General features: G+C 41.6%; 1 protein-coding gene and 1 long non-coding RNA gene across 3 annotated transcripts; both read right to left on the reverse strand.

The window, feature by feature from the left end:
- Positions 1 to 2,813: 2,813 nt before the first annotated feature.
- On the reverse strand, positions 2,814 to 3,897 carry LOC128410643 (uncharacterized). The gene is made up of 2 exons (XR_008329565.1): positions 3,686 to 3,897; positions 2,814 to 3,643 (listed from the first exon to the last, which is right to left on the reverse strand). It is a non-coding gene; the product is annotated as an uncharacterized LOC128410643 (long non-coding RNA).
- A 31-nt stretch (positions 3,898 to 3,928) lies between these two features.
- Positions 3,929 to 18,580, reverse strand: PPIL4 (peptidylprolyl isomerase like 4). 2 transcript variants are annotated; one of them, XM_053382137.1, is made up of 13 exons: positions 18,216 to 18,580; positions 16,196 to 16,263; positions 15,782 to 15,846; positions 14,929 to 15,046; positions 13,946 to 14,088; positions 13,003 to 13,099; positions 11,327 to 11,443; positions 10,879 to 11,003; positions 9,728 to 9,794; positions 8,623 to 8,734; positions 7,206 to 7,302; positions 6,121 to 6,256; positions 3,929 to 4,782 (listed from the first exon to the last, which is right to left on the reverse strand). In XM_053382137.1, the coding sequence occupies exons 1-13, from the start codon at positions 18,283 to 18,285 to the stop codon at positions 4,588 to 4,590; spliced, it is 1,410 nt and encodes a 469-aa protein (XP_053238112.1). In that variant the 5' UTR covers positions 18,286 to 18,580; the 3' UTR covers positions 3,929 to 4,587. The 2 variants fall into 2 exon arrangements, with proteins under 2 accessions (XP_053238112.1, XP_053238114.1); XM_053382139.1 differs by having other exon boundaries at positions 3,929 to 4,779; positions 18,216 to 18,568.
- Between the last annotated feature and the right edge of the window lie 237 nt (positions 18,581 to 18,817).

Consider the following 18,817-nt stretch of genomic DNA (forward strand, 5'->3'; position numbering starts at 1 on the left):
GGTGGTGAAGTGAGGGGGTGGACAGATTAACTGAAACAATTACTAATTACTGTTGATTATGAAGAACTCAAGTTTTACACTTTTGCCCATCAAGGGTTATGCCATAATAATACAGTAAGTGTGTTAACTTTTATGGTGCTACACCCTTGATTATTATTTTTTTGGTCTGCAACAGCCTAACATAGCTATCCACTTTGAAATGGTTACTTTCTATGGCCATTTCCTATCCTTGGCTCTCTCATCAGTGTTTTCTTCCTTACTGTTGAAAACGAGGTAAGTTCTTGGTTAAAGGGCATGGTGTGTGTGTGTGTGTGTGTGTGTGTGCGCACACACACACACACATTCAAGTTACTGTAGATAGTGCTGCATAATACAATAGCAACATAACACCTTGAGCTGAAACTCTCCCCCTTTTATTAATCTAGCTCCTAGTTGTAATGAACAGTAGCTGCCGATGGCACAATGCCACAGGTTACAGGCAGGGAAAGTAAATATGAGTGTGTGTCTCACTTTCCGTTTTCCCTTGCAGTTGAAAGTGTGCAAAGCCACAATTTGGTTTTGCCTCCTATATGTTTCAGCAAGAGCTTTCTGATCAGAAGTAATGTTATCGAAAGGACATGTCACACCAGAATGCAGTTTTGAATCCTTCAAGACGGAACAGTGCCTTGAAGATGGACCTTTTGACCTACAGAACCTCATCCCCAATTCCCTATGACTCAGTGGTAAAAAGCACTCTGCCTATGCTTGCAAGGATTATATTGGAAGGGCAGGAGACATACATGGCAAACATTACAACAAGTGGGGCAAGGTCCAAACCCTGGTTCACACTAAGCTCTGCTTTGCTTCACTAACCCATCCAAGTGCATTTGCTAAACATGTTGAAAAAAATAGTTGGTACTCACAATGAAGTGCAATGCCTTCCCTCAGAGACCAGAGAAACGTGAGGCTGGATGGGCCATCGCTGTTATCCAGCAGCTCATTCAGCAGGCTACAGTGCATTTGCAATTCTATTCTCTCCAGGAAATGTTGCCTGTTTTTCAAGGCACATTGTTATTGGTGCCAACTGAAAGTGCAATGTGCAAACTGCAACTCATTTCATGGGAACATTTCCACTTCCTTAATTGGGCATCTCATAAAATTTAACTCATTAGACTTTGCTTTTGCAAAATGAGGCAAGGAGAGGGGTGTGTCAGGACAAAGGCCATAGCCATTTGGTGATAAGTACAGATATGGTTTATAAAAGCACGTTATATTTTATTGGAACAACCTTTCTTAGCGTAAGCATATACAGAATTTTGTGTCACACATAACTTTTCATTGATTGTGTTTGAGCATTCAATAAAAAATGGTAAACATGGTTCCCCCCCCCCCAGTGTTTGAAACTCCCATTGTTCTAGGCGCCTTTTGTGACAGGGAATTTCATTAATGCGAGTGGTTTCTGAGCTCTGGGCGCAGTATTCCACCTAAGATTTCAGATTAAAACTACAGAGTGGAAGGAAAGGAGGAGCTTTTACTGCCTCCCCACTTCCAGCTACTCCCTGAAGACTAGAGAAGAGACCCTCTTAAGAATATAAGGGGGTGGGCAGGACTCGACTATGTGAAAAATGAACATAATATTTTAGCTGCAGTTCACTCATTTTCAGCTTTGTATTCTTGTTATAAAAAACTGCACCTAGACATTCTGTTGTTGTCCCAATAACCTAGATTTAAGGTGCTATTTAGCTCCTAGCTTTCATATCTGTTTCTAACACTTCTTTCCTATTACTATTGAGGGTTCTCCACTACAGATTTAGCCATGTACCTTAGAGTATGCACCTCTTTAAAAAACAAAAACTGGTCACAGACCACTTTCTATACTCTCCAAGAGGAAAAGAAGAGGTCCACAGCTAGCAATATCAGAAGCTGTGTAAGCTCACTGCATAGTCCTGTGGATCCCAGATGTTGGAAGCAATCAAGTGGTGGAAGAACCCAGGCTTCAGTGTGCTGCAAAATGAGAAACTTTACCAGATATTTTGAAATGGAATTGTGACTATTTCAGTACTTCGGCAGCAAAATTAACTTATGCACACCTAGCCCCTACAAATGGCATGGCCTAGCATTAAGCTGGTTTGGTTTCTCATGAGAAGAACATTAAGCCCCTTTTGGAAGTCCCACTGAAGGAAAACCCACCAGCTCCCTTTGCTGCTGCTAGTTAAGGACATGGCAGAAAATCAGTCTGCTTAGGAAGGCAGTTGGCAGGTAAAGGCTTTTAGCTGCTAGACTGCCCTGATGAATCTGTTTCAGTTTTAAGTGTTTTAACATTTATTGTGTTATCTGAGTGTAGGCTGGTGTGCAAGTCTTCCCCTCCAGTTCAAAAAAGAGATCTTTAGGAGAAAGGGATTGAAGGGGATGAGTGCAAGGGTTTCTGGAAACGTTTGTTTGTATCTTGGTACCACCCAAATGTTCTGGATTCCCAGCTCCCACCAGCCTTACGCAGCAAGGAGAAAGGTCAGAGATTATGAAGAAGAGGAGGAGTTTGGATTTGATATCCCGCTTTATCACTACCCGAAGGAGTCTCAAAGCGGCTAACAATCTCCTTTCCCTTCCTCCCCCACAACAAACACTCTGTGAGGTGAGTGAGGCTGAGAGACTTCAGAGAAGTGTGACTAGCCCAAGGTTACCCAGTAGCTGCATGTGGAGGAGCGGAGACGCGAACCCAGTTAACTAGATTACGAGTCCACCGCTCTTAACCACTATACCACGCTGTCTTGGTGTTGTAGTCCAAAAACATCTGGAAGACAGAAGGCTAGGGAAGTCTGGTCTAGAATGCTAAAAACTGTGCTCTCTCTTTAATAGGTAGGATGTCTGCCATGCATGGGAAGCTCACATTGGATGAATAGCTTTCACCTAGAAAGCTTCACTTCTGTAAAGATTTTTTCTACAAAATCACTGGCAGCACATCTTTACAAAATATAGTATTTCAGGCACAGGGAGCTTGTGCTGGAAAGTTAAAAAGAATGTGGGAGTTTATAAAAGCTACAGCACAATCCCATGCCAGGTTACAAAGCAGCAAATCCCACAGTATTCAATGGATCTTCCACTCAAATCAATATAGAATTACAGCCTCTCTTGTCCGGGGGGGGACCCCATATATTCCTAAGCAAGAATGCATTACTGAGATAACATTTAAAAAACAGCTTAGTTACATCCCAACCTTTGAGAGATCTGCATATACATTACTGGCTTGTTCTTTTAATACATAACAGAGGAATACAGAGCATCTAAAAAAGAAACACGTGGCAAAACTAACGTCAGTCCTCCCTACAAGTATTTTATACCTTGGCTTGTGGTTTAATAAGCATTTCCTTTCTATGCTGGCTTGGTTTTGCATGCAGCAACAAGTTCTGCTGGCTGTTTCAACTCAGACATTTCTTGTTTGTAACACTGTGTTAGCTTTCTGCAGTAAAGGGGGGTTAATAACAATATTGAAGGCAGTAGAGAGAAACTAAATAGCCCTACTCTGATTCGTATTTGTAAATTGTACCTGGTGGTTGTTTTTAACTTTAATAATTTATAGCATGGTGAAACACAATTGTTTGTGAAATGTTGTTCAAAGCTGAAATTTTCTTGGACTAAGCCAATCACCAGCAGGGCATGACTTGGTCTCTGTTTTCACTGCTACATCTTCTCAAATGAGATATTGTACCTTCTCTAATTCTGTTGTTGGCTTCTGAAGAAAGGATTCTTTTCTCACACCCTCTAAAGTGACATACAGAATCTTCAATGCTAGTGTGGAATTTGCTTGTTGCTTGCCTTGCAGTAACTACAAAGTGGAGAGACTTCTTCCTGCAATGAATCTAGATCTCTGCATATAGAAAACAGCTTCAGGGAGAAGTGTGTAGGTATTAAAAACAAACAAACAAACAAACAAACAAACAAACAAACAAGCTTCTGAATTATGAAATGTGTATTGTAAAAGATGGCCTTTTAGTGAAGGCCTCACACAACCAAAGGAATTTTGAGCTACTTTGCACGGGACAAAGTCTCTACTTGGATATCAGTTCTGTCTAGGAACTGGCTGTACCAACTGTGTATACAGCATGTGTAATTAAGACACGCAACACTACTTCAATACATGTAGCAGGAAGCCCCAACTGGAAGCAGGTTTCCATGGCAAAATAAAGCCCACTTCTGTCACACATAAAGACACACCCTTCGGTTGCATGCAGTTTCCTATACAGATAAGATAACAAAGTAGGAAATTAATTATGAATCGAGTAACTCTTAAGAGCTGACAAAAATAATGTTTTAAGTATGCCCTCTACCATTAACGGCTGACATTACTAAGGTTCCTTTTTGGTGGATGGTGTCTGTAATAAATCAAATAATGTGGTGGTCTTGTCACCATTCCACCGTAAACTGAAAACAAAATGCTTTAACTCCCCCCCCCAATACAGTCAAAATTCTACTAAATTCCACATTATAGGATGTCATCCTATAGAGCCCCAGGATCAAAAGTCAAAAAGGAAGACTGAAGGGTCTTTGGGGAGTGGTTGTAGGTCTCAATGGTGGAAAAGCACTGGGGGAAGAGTTTTTCTTAATCCTCATTCATCTGTACTTAGACTTCTCCTTCTCTCTGGGTTTCTTAGGGCTTCTGGCTTTCCTCTTTTCCTCGTGGTATTTGTCCTTTGACTTTCGGTATCGGTCATCTCTGTCCCAAGACTGGCTACGGCTACGGCTGCGCCGCCTCTCTCGCTTTTCGTTTTTTCTTTTCTCTTCTTTCTGCCTTCGGTCAAAGTCCTGCTTTAAGAAATGTACAGAGAGTTGTAAGGATTAGAAAGGGGTAGGAATGACACAAATTAATTTGAGAAGAGGACACAAGCTTGCAATGACGTAATTCAGAATCAGATGTAAATGCATTCAGAGCTTACAGCATTCTTTTTGGGACTGTGGCAAAAGTTCAGTTGCATGAACAGCCTTCCTCTCAAACCATCTTTGGATACCACCTATTATCAGCAATGTGTGGCTGAATTAAAGTGGTTGCTTCATTCACCTGGTTTTTTAACCTTGTAAAGTTAGGTTTCTGCAGCAAGGACCACTTGCTTTAGCAAAAGAATACAGAAACAAAATTTATCATGGGCAATTTTCAAAACTTTAAAACTCTCCCTTCCTTATACAAGAATGTAGTCTCCGAATAATAATTTCACCATATTTGCTATCTCTACCCCACCCACACGTATTGTCATTAGTAAAATAGATTCAACCAACGTAACTTGTATAAATAATGGATGAGGAAAGTATGCATGTTTCACAGGCTTTGTATGCTTACATAAAAGCCCTTCCCTTTCCTTTGCTTCAGTCCAACAAAAGTGAAAAATCTAAGCCTGATTCCAAAAATTAAGCATGTTTTACAGGATCAAGAAATGTAATATATATCTATTATATTTTGTGACATGTCTGCTCTGAACTTTTGATGCTGTTGTGCAACACTGTATTATTCAATGCCTTTCCTTTTAAAACAAATGAAGTCTACTACTATTTTATTTAATTTGCTTGGTTTTGAAAAAGGACATGAAGAGATGGTATCAATAATTCATACAGGAAACATCCAGTAAAAGAAAGCAAGGGTGGAGTTGTTTGAGGCAGGAGACCTTCAGACAGCTGAGAATGGTGCAGCTGTAGGAGCCAAGATCATGGAAAAAATATATTGGGATATGAGAGCAGAAAGTAAAGTGCTGGAATGGGAAAAGCGGATAAAGCTTAAACTCGTGGACCAGAAAGCAAAAGGAGAAGAGAAACAGCAGCAAAGAGAAATGTGGCAGCAAAGAACCTTGGGTTAAGTACTTAATTCGTTCTGGAGGTCCGTTCTTAACCTGAAGCACCACTTTAGCTAATGGGGCCTCCCACTGCCGCCGCGCCGCCAGAACATGATTTCTGTTCTCATCCCGAAGAAAAGTTCTTAACCCGAGGTACTATTTCTGGGTTAGTAGAGTCTGTAACCTGAAGGGTATGTAACCCGAGGTACCACTGTATATCTACTGAGTGTTGACTGAAGTGTGATGAAAACATTCCATGCATATGACCCAATGTTTCCCTGATGCAGCAACACATCATTAAACTGAAAGGACAAGAGCCCAGCACCTTAGACTTTTTGGACCTCTTCTCATCCTCATCGGTATCATCTGAATGGTGGCGTTTCTTCTTCTTTTTATCAGAGTGCCTGTGACTTGTTTTGCCATCATCCTCTTCCTCCTCCAATACAAGGTCATATCTTGAGCTAGAGCAGTCTGTTAAGGAAAGCTTGGGAGACAGATATTAGGGTTAGCCAACAAGTTGGCCAACAGAGTTAACACCTTGCAGCACTATCAGTCAAAAACATGAGTGAACTGGATCCAGGAGAATAAAATGACAAAGTAAAATGGTCCACTTCAGTGCACCTCTGGATTCATTTCTGGAAGGTCAAAGCCAGTGAATGCACATTATCATTTTAACTGCATAACAAAAACAAATGCCACCTGCCCCCCCATTTTACAGCTATTCTAAAGCACAATTCAAATGGCACAAGTAGGGCACAATAGCTGTCAAAAGACATAGCTGCATAGAGATGATGGTTAGACTCCATGTCACAGCATCTGTAATGGGTTTACTATGTGGTTCAGCCAGATTGTACAGTAAGACAATTCAGGCAAGCATCATCAAGTCCGAGGGAGGCAGCACTGGCAGGGCAAGTAGAACACACACAGCTCCCACCATATGAAAACATGCATTTTTAAAAGTTAACTACTCTGATTCGAACCACAGCCTGAGGATGGAGCTGCTCTGTTTTGAAGCCCACAAAGCTGGAATATGGCCCAATACAGACATTTAGCTGGGGCTATTTTGTTTTGGTCAAGGAGTTGGAAACGCCAATTGAAAAGTGATTTCCACATTTCTAAATTCAACTAAGATTTTAACTAAATAAGTGAATTAAAATTTTACATGCACAGAGTTACATCGCAAAGGAGTTTACATACAAAAACTACTAGTCTGAGAAACAGTTATTAGAAGTTAAGGTAATAAAAATCTATCTACCACAATAAAAGTAAAATGTTTTTGCAATCCCACTGCAAGATTTCAATAAACTAGAAACATATACCATACGTATCCAGGTTGTAGGCTTTTTACTCATAAATAGTAAAATAGGAGTTTTTAAAAATAACATACAATTATTTATTTGCAAAGGATACTCTTGCTTTGGCTTCACCTTCTCCTTCAAACTTAATTTAGGAGTTTTGTCATGGTCCTTTTCATATTCTTTGAAATCATCCTTCGTATACTTCCCACCTGTTCATAGGAAGAGAGAGAAGCTGCCATTGATCTTGAATGCAAGTAAGAAACTCATTAGAGCACGGGTGTCAAACACAAGGCCCGCGGGCCGAATCCGGCCCCCCAGACCTCGTCATGTGGCCCGTGTAGCCGCCGCCGGCCTTCACCTTTTATTCTCGCTTTTTTTTTTTTTTTTTGACACAAGAAAGCCGCCTCTTCAGCGCATGTGTGGCAGCCTACAAGCTAGAGAACGTCTGCCCTCTAGCGGCGCCGGTCGTTCTACACAGGAAACCTCCACTTTACATGCATTCAGGAAACCTCCACTTGTTTTTATTTATGATAATAAAGAGTGGACACATAGTCCTACAGATACAACCGGCCCTTTGAGGGTGACCAAACTGCTGATGCGGCCCCCGATGAATTTGAGTTTGACACCCCTGCATTAGAGATTCCCAGTATCAGTTTTGTAACCAGGACAAAAATCACGAGTCACCTCCACACCCCACATTTGGAATTGTCAAAATAATAAATAATATAAAACTTTAAAATGTGGGAGAGAGGGAAAATTCACTACTTAAATGAGTATCTTTAGCTATGTGCTGCCATCTTATGGTTCAAGGTCACAGAATGCAAATGGCTAAATATTTTGTAGAGTTGAGGTTCCAAGCTAGCAAGAAGGGACTATTCAGCAAAGAGAGAGAAAGGACACCTAAAATAGTCATTAATGTCTCCCTTTCTTGGTCTACAGATTCTCATGCACAGCAGAGCATATGTGCAGCTGCGCACCAAAACTCCTCCACATTCTCATCTGCCTAACAGAAGCTCTGAATTTTTGGGCATGTCTGTGATTCTCAGTACGAAGAATAAATAGATTTTTAGAAAGGTAGTCAATTCAAAAAGTTTGAGGAACATTCACTTTCAATGCTCATTGACTCCCAGTTTCCCAGCTTCTACTGGCTGCTACCATTAGGGATCCCACAAGTGGCTCTCCTGATTGTCTGCATATTTGGTGGCTAGCTGACATGGCTAACAGAACTAGGGAGGGGCACCTCTGTTTGTTCTAACACCTTCCCACCAGCCTGGTATAAGGGAGAGGGTTGGGTTGCCTTGCCCTTATTCTCCACCAGCACAAAATACTATACACTACCCCATCTGAGAAGCAGGGTATTTATAGGATGTTAACTGGGAAGAGATCACATTTTATGGTTGTTTGGCAATTTCATAACTAGCAAACCTGAACGTGACTGCATCAAAAGCTAATGTTTGTCTGCTCTCCTAAAGGAGAACTGATGGTTATAATAAAAAAGAGTTATAGATATAATGCATAAAATAAATTACCTTTTCCTTTCCATTTAATCTTTGCAACAGACTGGCTAAAATCCACATGTATCCGCCTGTCATCTATTAAAACATTATCCATCTTAAAGTAAGCTTTCTCACAATCTTCTTCCTGGTACACGTTTCAGAGAAATGTAAAGTTAAAATTAGAAAATAACATTTAAAAATAAACCTGCAACGGCACTATATGAATGGAAAAAGGAAATTCCAGTAGCTTAAAAGTCCATAAAGTCCTCATGCTTTGGATGAGGAACACCAACTGTTGTGCTGGCACAGTGATATTGTGTCATCCATTATTGTAGAGATTTGTTTCAACTTAAAATGTTTGGTATCAAGTTTGCATAATGAAACCCCAAATGTTTCTACATGGTGGTTATCCAAAAATGCATTAATCTATCTATCTGTATGGTCAAGGAATCCAAAACCATTTCTGCCACAGCCCTGTGCAACCTACACACCACAACATCACTACACTTCTATGAGGAGAATTTAAGAGAAGCAAATCAAGAGCCTAGTTCTTCCCATGCATTAAGAACTGTCAAGCCATTTTCAATTTCTTAAATGCATAAACTAAACCAGAAATTGAAAGGAGCACAAGCAATCCCAGGAGGATTGCTTGTGGATAATCAACTGTGGAATCAGGCACCCAAACAGGATCTGACTTTCTGAAAGTTTAGGGAATATAACATTTACAACTATTAATTCTCTCACGATCCCAGTGAGACTGGTCACTGTAAACTGTATCTTATGAATGGGGATCTAAAGCTGAGAGGCAGTGACTTCCCAGAAGTCATAGAAATGAACCTACAGCAGAGCTCATTTGGATCTTCCCAGATGATCATTATACACTATCCAGGACAGAATTGTTCCAACAGTAAATACTTTCCTCAAACTCACAACAGAAAATTTGTCATTACAGATTTTGGGTGTGGGTGAGTTGTGCTGGTGCTTTGAATGTCATAAGCTGCTCCACCTTTGTAATTTTATTAGCAGCATTATAAAACCATTTCATAAGAGACAGTTAGAACACACCTTTAGGTTTTACCCTCCTATAAAAATGCTACATAAAATGAACTGTGAGTACAGTTTTTGCGAGGCCACATACCTTTTCAAACTCGATGAAAGCATAGCAGAGGGATTCACCTGTCTTCCAATCTCGAATCACTTCACAACTGAAAAATGAGTAAAGCATTTTGTTCTGGAAATCGCAGGACAACGACAACAGTGGTATGCTATCAATGGGCTGAAACCTTCCTCAACAAGTCTCCAATAAAGACAGCTCTGTATCTGCTAACATGGACCACTTTTTCCATACTAGCCATCGCTGTTAGGTCTAAGACCAGAAACAGAGAGCTGCCTCCTACATCACAAATTCTGGATATAGAGTGGCTTCATAAGCAATTGTTGCATCAGAAGACGCAAAATGCATAAGGATATGTGTTAAAAATGCAGATCTTGAGAAACCCAACATTATGATTTGGATCCAGACATCTTCGTCTGTGAATGGAAGCGCACCTTCCATTTGCAGGTAGAACTCTGCTCCAGAAGAACCTCCTGCTTTTCTCTCTGGGTGCTCCAACTGGTGGAAGCAGTGAGGAGAGGAGATCTTTCCCAATCTTCCCTTCCCGCTACAGCCCTCTCCCAAGAGGGTCCCTCATGCAGGAGGCATATGGGGAAGGGAGAATGAGCAAGAATTCCTTGCTCATTCCTTTTGCTTGTGGGATAATCCAGTTAGCAGAGTTCCACTCTGTCCTAACGAGGCATTGCATAGGTAAAGCCCCTTCTCTGTGCGCATACCTCCCTCCCCACTCTGTCCCATAGCCCCTGGGGCACTCTTCTAGGGATCAGACAGCAGCATGCTTGAAAGAGGTAGAATTCAAAAGTGAATTGACAAGAAAAGGAAGGGGGAGAAGAGGAAGAAAAAGTGCATCTAGGGGAAAAAGGACTCTTGGGAGGAGAGGGAAAGACGCTGCACAACTTCTTGTGACACCATGTTTCCCCTAACTTTGTTTCTACACAGGCTGAAGGGGAAGGCAGCCAACAAGCACCTTCCTCCAGCCCTAGTAAAATTCCCGACTCCCACTTACCAGCACCCGCCTCCGCTGTTCCAAGTCTTAAAAATTTCTAAAATAGCCAATGGTTGAAATAAAACATTTATGACTGAAACAAACCCAGCAGAGCAATCAGTCCCAGAAAGGAAGAGTTTTAAAATTACTTGCAAACTTTTTGCTTCTTGTGCCGATTTTCAATAATTACCTTTTTATTGGCCCGAATCGGGAAAATATGATTTCAAGGTCTTCGTCTGTTGTCACAGGATTAAGTTTGCAAACAAACAAGACATTTTCAGGAGGCTTGATGTCTGCATCAGGCAAGTCTCCAACCTGGAATATAAGCGTGATAGGAGAGGAGATTTTAGTCCCACTTTATACAGAATCTCAGGCAAGTCACATTTAGACATGTTTTGACATGTAATTATTTAACATATACAACCTTTTAAGCATGCATAAAATCCGTCTGATTTATCTTTATGTCCCATTGCAAGATCAATTATTAGATTTTTAAAAAATATTGAACCTACATCTAGATTCAACAGACAGTCCTAGTAATCATCATTTCTGATGCTGCGATTGCTTTATTTATATTCACAAAAAGCACATGCATATCTGCAAGGCTGACTTTGAGTTAAATAACTGAACATATTTACCATTTCCAAAAGAATAGCCTTAGTTTTTGCTTCTTTCTCTGCCAGAATTTCTTCCACTTCATCAACAGACCTTCCTTTGAAGTCATCAATCTCCTCATCAGCTCCTATTCTTCCACTCTGTCTTATATTTAAAACAAATAAAAGAAAAACAGCTATTTAACAATATTTAGCCAGTGAGTATATATTGTTGCTTTTTTTTCAATCCATTTGTGACTCAGTGCATAGCTAAACTGAAACTAACTTTACTGCTTGAACACAAATTGTAAACATACACAGGAAGGCATACAGAAGCACTTTACAATCATTATATAGATGTGAGTTCAAGCTTAAGAGATTGATTACAGTCCTGTCCACAGTACAGTCATACCTTGGCTCCTGAACAAATCGGCTCCCGAATGATTGAAACCCGGAAGTGAGTGTTCCGGTTTTTGAACGATTTTCGGAAGCTGAACATCCGGCACGGCTTCCGATTGGCTGCAGGATGCTCCTGCAGCCAGTTGGAAGCCACGCTTTGGTTTCCGAACGTTTTGTAAGTTGGACAGACCTCCGGAACAGATTCCGTTCGACTTCCAAGGTACGACTGTATTGTGTAGCTTACCCTTTTTGAAATTATACACTCAGCAAAATGTAAGCAGTTAGCACAGGTTTACATATATCACAATAATCTATATTGTGAACCACCAGACACGAACATGCTTGATGACAATTGTAGCAGTTAATTTGTATTTTTCTCCTTCTGGTATGAGTTACAGGATGACCCTTATTTTTCTCAATTCCACAATGAATGCACCAATTGTTCTCCCCATTTTCTTCACCTTTTAAAACCTGGAAGGGGAGGGGTGTAGATGCAGTTCCATTTCTGAATTTCAAGGTAGCAGTGTATTTATAAACCTAAAGTTGCCTGCCATATTAATGTCTGAAGCACAGGCATGTAAACCTGCGCCTTAGGAGGCATAGCTACATAATGTGGCATGGATAGCACATGTGCCTGTTTGCCTGTGAAGACACTTATCCTCCTCCTTATCTTTGGTCAGACATATGCCTCCTTTGGAAAATACACAGGTATATCTTTTACATTTCACATATTGCACCTCCATGTTTCTGCAGGCATTGGGTTGTGTGCAGCCATGCATTCCAAATAAAAATGGAAGATATACCCAGAAATAACAATTTTAATAATCTGTCTGCTTGAAAGTTTCAGCCCTTGAAAATATAAATTCTTTCACATTGCAAAGTGTTAGCGCCAGTCTAACATAGTTTAATCAGAGATTGATGAATGCCTTTCAGGATAGGCTTTTTTTTATGACATTGCTTATTGAATTGGGAGGAAAGAAGCAGGTGGAGGGAGAATATCCTTCTGAGAACCATTCCTCATGCAAGTCAGAGCTCCAAAAAATGCACTCTGCTGAAACTGAAAAACACACATTACTATTGTCCTTGAAGAGGACTCATTGTCAAGACACAGCTTGATTTTTGTTTCAGTAGTAAACTTTCCATCTCCACCAGTTCAGGTTTACTTTTTTCTTTTTGTTTTACTCTTCTTTTTATTTTGCATCTGTTGAATGGGCACCATGATTAAGGACTGAGGGTTTGGGTGCTGGTGGTAAATATTCCTTGTTTATCTATTTTCTGATCTCCCTCTCCAGTATCAAAAGAAATTAAATAGCAATACTCACATCCAGCTGTTCCTTGGTAGGCTCTGGTGAACGATCTGGTATTGCCAAACCAGGAGGGTCATCAAATGGATCATCCAGGATCACTGTATGGTTTATCCTAGACAACAATTGCAGTAAAAGCAAAGGATAATTTCATGCATATGTGTGCACTGTGGCAACAAATGCATCAGTAAAATACACTCACACACTAACCTCCCAGATGGATAATCAGAATCTGTAAGAAAGTATTTATGTCAAGTATGGCACACAGCAAGAAAGGCAATGAACAGAGCATCACTGTATAGTGCAGGGCTCTTGCAGAGTTTCCCAAAAGCATGTGAGCTGGCTTTTGTTGGAGGAAGGTTCAGATCCTACTGCAGCATATGACTGCAGAGATATTCTCTTGGCTAAAAGAGAAGGCAAATCATATTTGGCCAGTTCATAAGACTGTCGCACTGAAAGCGCGTCCAAAATAGCCAAGAGCTGATGATCATACAACTGACTGGCAACAATTTCAGAACATACCCCCCCAAAAGTTAAGAAAAATACCATCATGTAATACACAACTGAGGTCACCTGACAATGAAAAGCTGCATATAAACACATTAAATAAATAATAAAAACATTTATTTTGTGGAATTCACTGCTTCTGAAGATGGTCACTGTAACTAGTTTGGCTTTGAAAGATGAGTTCATTGAGGATGGGTCTAGGAGGGGTCTAGCAAAAACGTTTGGCATGATAGGCCAAATGGACCCTTCAGTGTCAGAGGTGGTATACCACTGATCAGAAGGTATTGGGATGCGGCAGTTGGGAACAGGTATTGATTGCTATGTCCTGCATGTGGACCTCTCAAAAGAACCTGGCTGACCCCTGAGGGGGATGCTGGACCAGAAAGACCTTTGGGTCTGATCAAGCACGGATTTTCTGATATTTGTAGCCTATAAAAGCAAAAGAGAGTCAAACCTGATGTCTTGATATGGAACAAAATCCTTGTCAACGAAGGCTTCATTAATTTTCATCAACACATCCATGCCTTCTGTTACTTCACCGAAGACTGTATGTACACCATTCAGGTAATCTAAGTTGTCTCCTGTAGTAATAAGAAACTAAAAAAACCCCCACAAAAACTATTTTGAGTTAACTGCATGGTGGAAATCTCCAGGTACTTTAAGATGTTTCCTTTGAGACTGTTTGCTATCAACAGCAGCTTTCAATATCATCAATCACTGTATATTCTGAACGGGATTAGGAACTAGAGGCAATATATTGTTTTTTCTGGAGGGCAGGTTCCAGAAGAGAGACTATTGTAATATGTTATGTGTTACATGTGGGACTACCTTTTAAGATGATTTGGAAACTTCAGCTAGGACAAAATAGAGAAGCCTGCCTGTTAATAAGTGCAGACTGATATTCACATGCATGTTTTGAAACATCTGCACTGGTTGCCGTCCAGTACCATTTGGAAATATTGGTTCTCAGTTTTAGGTCCTGACTCTCTCAGGGATCATCAGCTTTGATATTTCCCTCCCCTCCTAAAGATTACACATTTACATTTTATGCCTTTCCAAACCTAAGAGTGCTAAAGTCATGTAAAAATCTAACACATTTTAAAATTTACATAATTGCCACAAGATTAAGAACTATCTCATCTTGCTTGACACTGTGAACAAGTAAAAGAATGACAATACTGTATAGGAATTTTGTGCATGTGCTTTACTGTGGTTTTAGAGTCAATGCTCTTCTATTTCCACAATGTCAATCTATGTAAGTATTAGTTTTGGTTTTTAATGTTGAGGCAAGTCTTGTTAGTAGCTGTTCTTTAAGAACATATCTGTATCATGTGCATGGATTATACCCAATCAAGTTGTTATTTTAATTCTTTGTGACATCACTCCTTTCACTTATCCCAAGTTTATTGTAAGACTCTTCCAGTACTGTGGACTGACCTGAGATCCATGCTGATCACTGCCATTGTTCACCATTGACACTGTACCCCTTTTCTTGTGTTTAATTCTTGGCACTTTTTCTGTTTCAAAAAATCTAGCTTGGTCCCCATACAATTTGCTGAAACACACAAAGGTAATATTCAGACAAAAAAACTAAACAAATTTTATAGTCTACTTACATCTTTCCTCCACAAGAATAGAAAATGATCAGTTATCGGCGGTGCTTGTAATACTGCTAATTAGTGTTTTAAACTTCATTATAAGGGCCTCAGTCCAACAATCAGTTTAAAATGCTCCAATATGCATGCAAAGCTCTTCTATTAAGATCATCACTATTTGTTTCAATAGGAGACCAAGATGCAAACATATTCCTTTCAAATGAATAGGGCACATCAAATAATGTAGGAGCTCTCTGTGCCTAAGAAACTCTTAATTGGGTAACTACACCCACGTTCACAAGCTTTTATAACTGCTGTTAGAAAAACAATACATTTGCCTTGATCCGTCAAGCATGCATCTAGTTCCATGTGTTCAAAGGAGTGGTGTGAATCTTGTTGGATTGGCTACGGAGATGAGAAAAATATTCATTTCCATTTTTAAAAGAGTAATGTTCCATACAAGGGAATCTCCCTTCTTTAGACAGCTGAACACAAAATTTGTCAGCATTACTGGAGGGGGAAAGAACACCTAAGATAGACAGTCCAGATAAGGTCTATTGGTCTTTCTGCTGGGTTTAATTACCCAATGAATTGTCCATTCCAATGCATGTTTACTTGGGCAAAGGTCCCACAGTGTCCAAAGAGACTCACTTCCTGGTAAGCATACATAGATTCAAGATCTAAATGAAACTCACCAAAAAATTGATTCACCTCCACGGCCAGTCCCCTGTGGGTCTCCAGTTTGTATGATAAAATCTCTCTGAATGAATGCAAAGCACATAATGTTACCTATCACCATAGTTTATTATTATAATTATTTATTAAATTTATATACCACCCCTTATCCAAAGATAAGGCAGTTTACGAGTTTTAGAAAAATGGGTTTATTAAAATTTACTGCTTGCACTGACGTTTGTATGATGCAGACGGCAAAGCTATTATTTCCAATATACAGTACAGGGGACGTGAGCTAAGATCTTCTAGATCTAGGTTCAACTCTCTTTATCAATTGTATAGCATAAAATCTTTAAAATGTTTAGTGATTTAAATGTTCAGCTAAAAAAAATAAAAACCATGACAAATACTAATCAATCATAACAAATACTTACTTGTATATTATGTATAAGGCAGTAATTGTAGTACTTGATTTTGCAGAGCTTCAGAAAATTCAGGCAAGCTGCAAGAAATTTAAAGCAAATGAACCAGTCTGCATGTTTTGCTTAATAAAAGAAACTTTCACTGTTCCACCATTATATGTAAGAACAACAAAATCCACAACACATCAAGGCCTGCAGTAAGAGGCTAGTGGAAACAAACCCTGTGCCAAGGTTGTCACTCTAGTCAACCCTTAACTGAAATTTCAGAATAAAGAAGTCATCCTGAGTAAAATAACAGTGAAAAGATGATGTTCAGATGTTAAATGGGGTTGCACTCCCTTTAAAGGAGCAGATGTGCAGTTTAGGAATGCTTCTGGAACCACGGCTGTCATTGGAGGCACAAGTAGCCTGGATGGTGCAGTGTCTTCCACCAGCTTTGCCTAGATCAGGGGTCGGTTTACCTCACTTGGGCTGGTTCACTCCAGCGGAAATCCCTCCGTGGGCCAGATCACACGCGCGGCCGCGATTTCCGGCGTCTGCACAGACATGATTTCCGGCGTCTGCATAGATGCGATTTTCGGCACCTGAGCATGCACAGACATGATTTCTGGCACCGCAGAAGCAAGTCCCCGCGCTGCGCTGGTTTAGTACAGAGCACAGGGACTTGCCGAGCGGGTGGCTCAGTGGCGGCTTGTGGGCCGATTAAACGACCACAAGTGGCCCATGGGCCTTAGGTTGTCTACCCCGGCCTAGATGCTACTCTATCTGGACAGAGATAACCTAGCTTCAATTATTTATATGCTGGTAACCTCTATGGTAAACTACTACAATGCTTTATACATGGGGCTGCCTCTGAAAACAGTTCAGGAGTTACACTGTTGCACAATTTAGTGGCCAGATTACTGAGACCAGAGGTAAAGGGACCCCTGACCATTAGGTCCAGTCGTGACCGACTCTGGGTTTGTGGCGCGCATCTCGCTTTACTGGCCGAGGGAGCCAGCGTACAGCTTCCAGGTCATGTGGCCAGCATGACTAAGCCACTTCTGGCGAACCAGAGCAGCGCACGGAAACGCCGTTTACCTTCCCGCTGGAGCAGTACCTATTCATCCACTTGCACTGCGTGCTTTCGAACTGCTAGGTTGGCAGGAGCAGGGACGAAGCAACAGGAGCTCACCCCGTTGCGGGATTTGAACCGCCGACCTTCTGATCGGCAAGCCCTAGGCTCTGTGGTTTAACCCACAGCGCCACCCGCATCCCTTACAGAAGGTCTGAGTACAGTACACCAATTATGTCCAGATTGCAATAGCTACTGATTAGCTTCTGTAATCAATTCAAAATGCTTGTTTTGACCTATCAAGCCCTATAGTTCAGGACCTCAAGGACCACCTCTTCCCACATAAACAAATCCAGACCTTGCAGTATTTATCCTACTCACATAGATAAACAATTAGAAAAACTTCAGTTCCTTAATATTTGGGTGAGGCAAAACCAATAAACAAAGCAAAAGAAAGACTGTATTTTAAAAATAATCCTGGTAGGACTCCTGAAGAATCAACGAAAGTTGTCTCCTGGAAGCAACTGTACTTGTAGAAATATATATCCCAAGAGAGACTGTGCTAGAGGATCTACGCTTTGCTCTCAGTATCTACAACATTGCAAAGGATGTTGTTTTGCTTTCAGACTGCACAGTCTAGCCCAGCCTTTCCCGACTTGGTGCCCTCTAAATTTGGGGGCCACAACTCCCTTCAGCCCCAGCCAACACGGACTACGGGAGCTCTAGTCCAAAACATCTGGATGACACCCTCCCATCCCCAAAGGTGGGAGAAGGCAGGTCGGGCCACTTGGAAGCACGCCACCTAGGACCGGTCCTGTTGGGCGGTGTGCAGAAACCCAACCGGTGCAGCGCAGAAATGCAACGAGGGAGGGAAAACTCCATGGCGGCTCCTGAAGGCCGCGCCGGAGAGGGACACTCGGGAAAGGCATCCGCAGCCTGTTCGGCCTTCTGCTGTCGGACGCTGGAGCTTCCTCTCACCTCTCGGCCTCTCCTCCGTGTACAAGTCGATCACCAGGTCTCCCAGCGTGGTTTCCAGGAGCACCGCCATGACGCCTCGCTCCGCTTCCCGACGGCCTCCCTCGCCCCGGAAGGAGCCGCCTCAGCGCCGCTCCGCCTTTTCCTCCCTGCTTGGCAACAGACTCATGCGCTCAGAAGCCGCCTCCTCCGTTGACTTTAGGCACCATTTTGTGGCGGTGGTAAAAAACCGCCCGGAGAAAACACTGGGTTTTCCAAAGGTGTGACTGGCCGGAGCGGGACCGGGACCAGCCTTTTCCCCATAAAACAGGTCGCAGCAGAGGCAGAAGCGTCTGCTCTTTCCGGCGAGGCAGGTCGTGCTTCGCGTGGTGAAGGCGCAGCGCCCCTGCCTGGAAGTGACTGCAGCGCGAAACTTCTGCCTGCAGTTCTGACCGGCGATCCGCTCGAGCGGGGGATGCTTGAACTACCTGCGCGGACCTTGGTTGCAAGTGCAACCCGAGAACTGCCTTATCCCCACCTCTAACCTGCGATAGAGTGGTGATTTGCATTGAGCTCCTGGAAGTCGCTTTCCACCACAGACTACAGACCCCATAGTATAATTGCAT

This window comes from Podarcis raffonei, chromosome 3 (assembly GCF_027172205.1).
Source record: "Podarcis raffonei isolate rPodRaf1 chromosome 3, rPodRaf1.pri, whole genome shotgun sequence".
Classification (NCBI taxonomy): domain Eukaryota; kingdom Metazoa; phylum Chordata; class Lepidosauria; order Squamata; family Lacertidae; genus Podarcis; species Podarcis raffonei.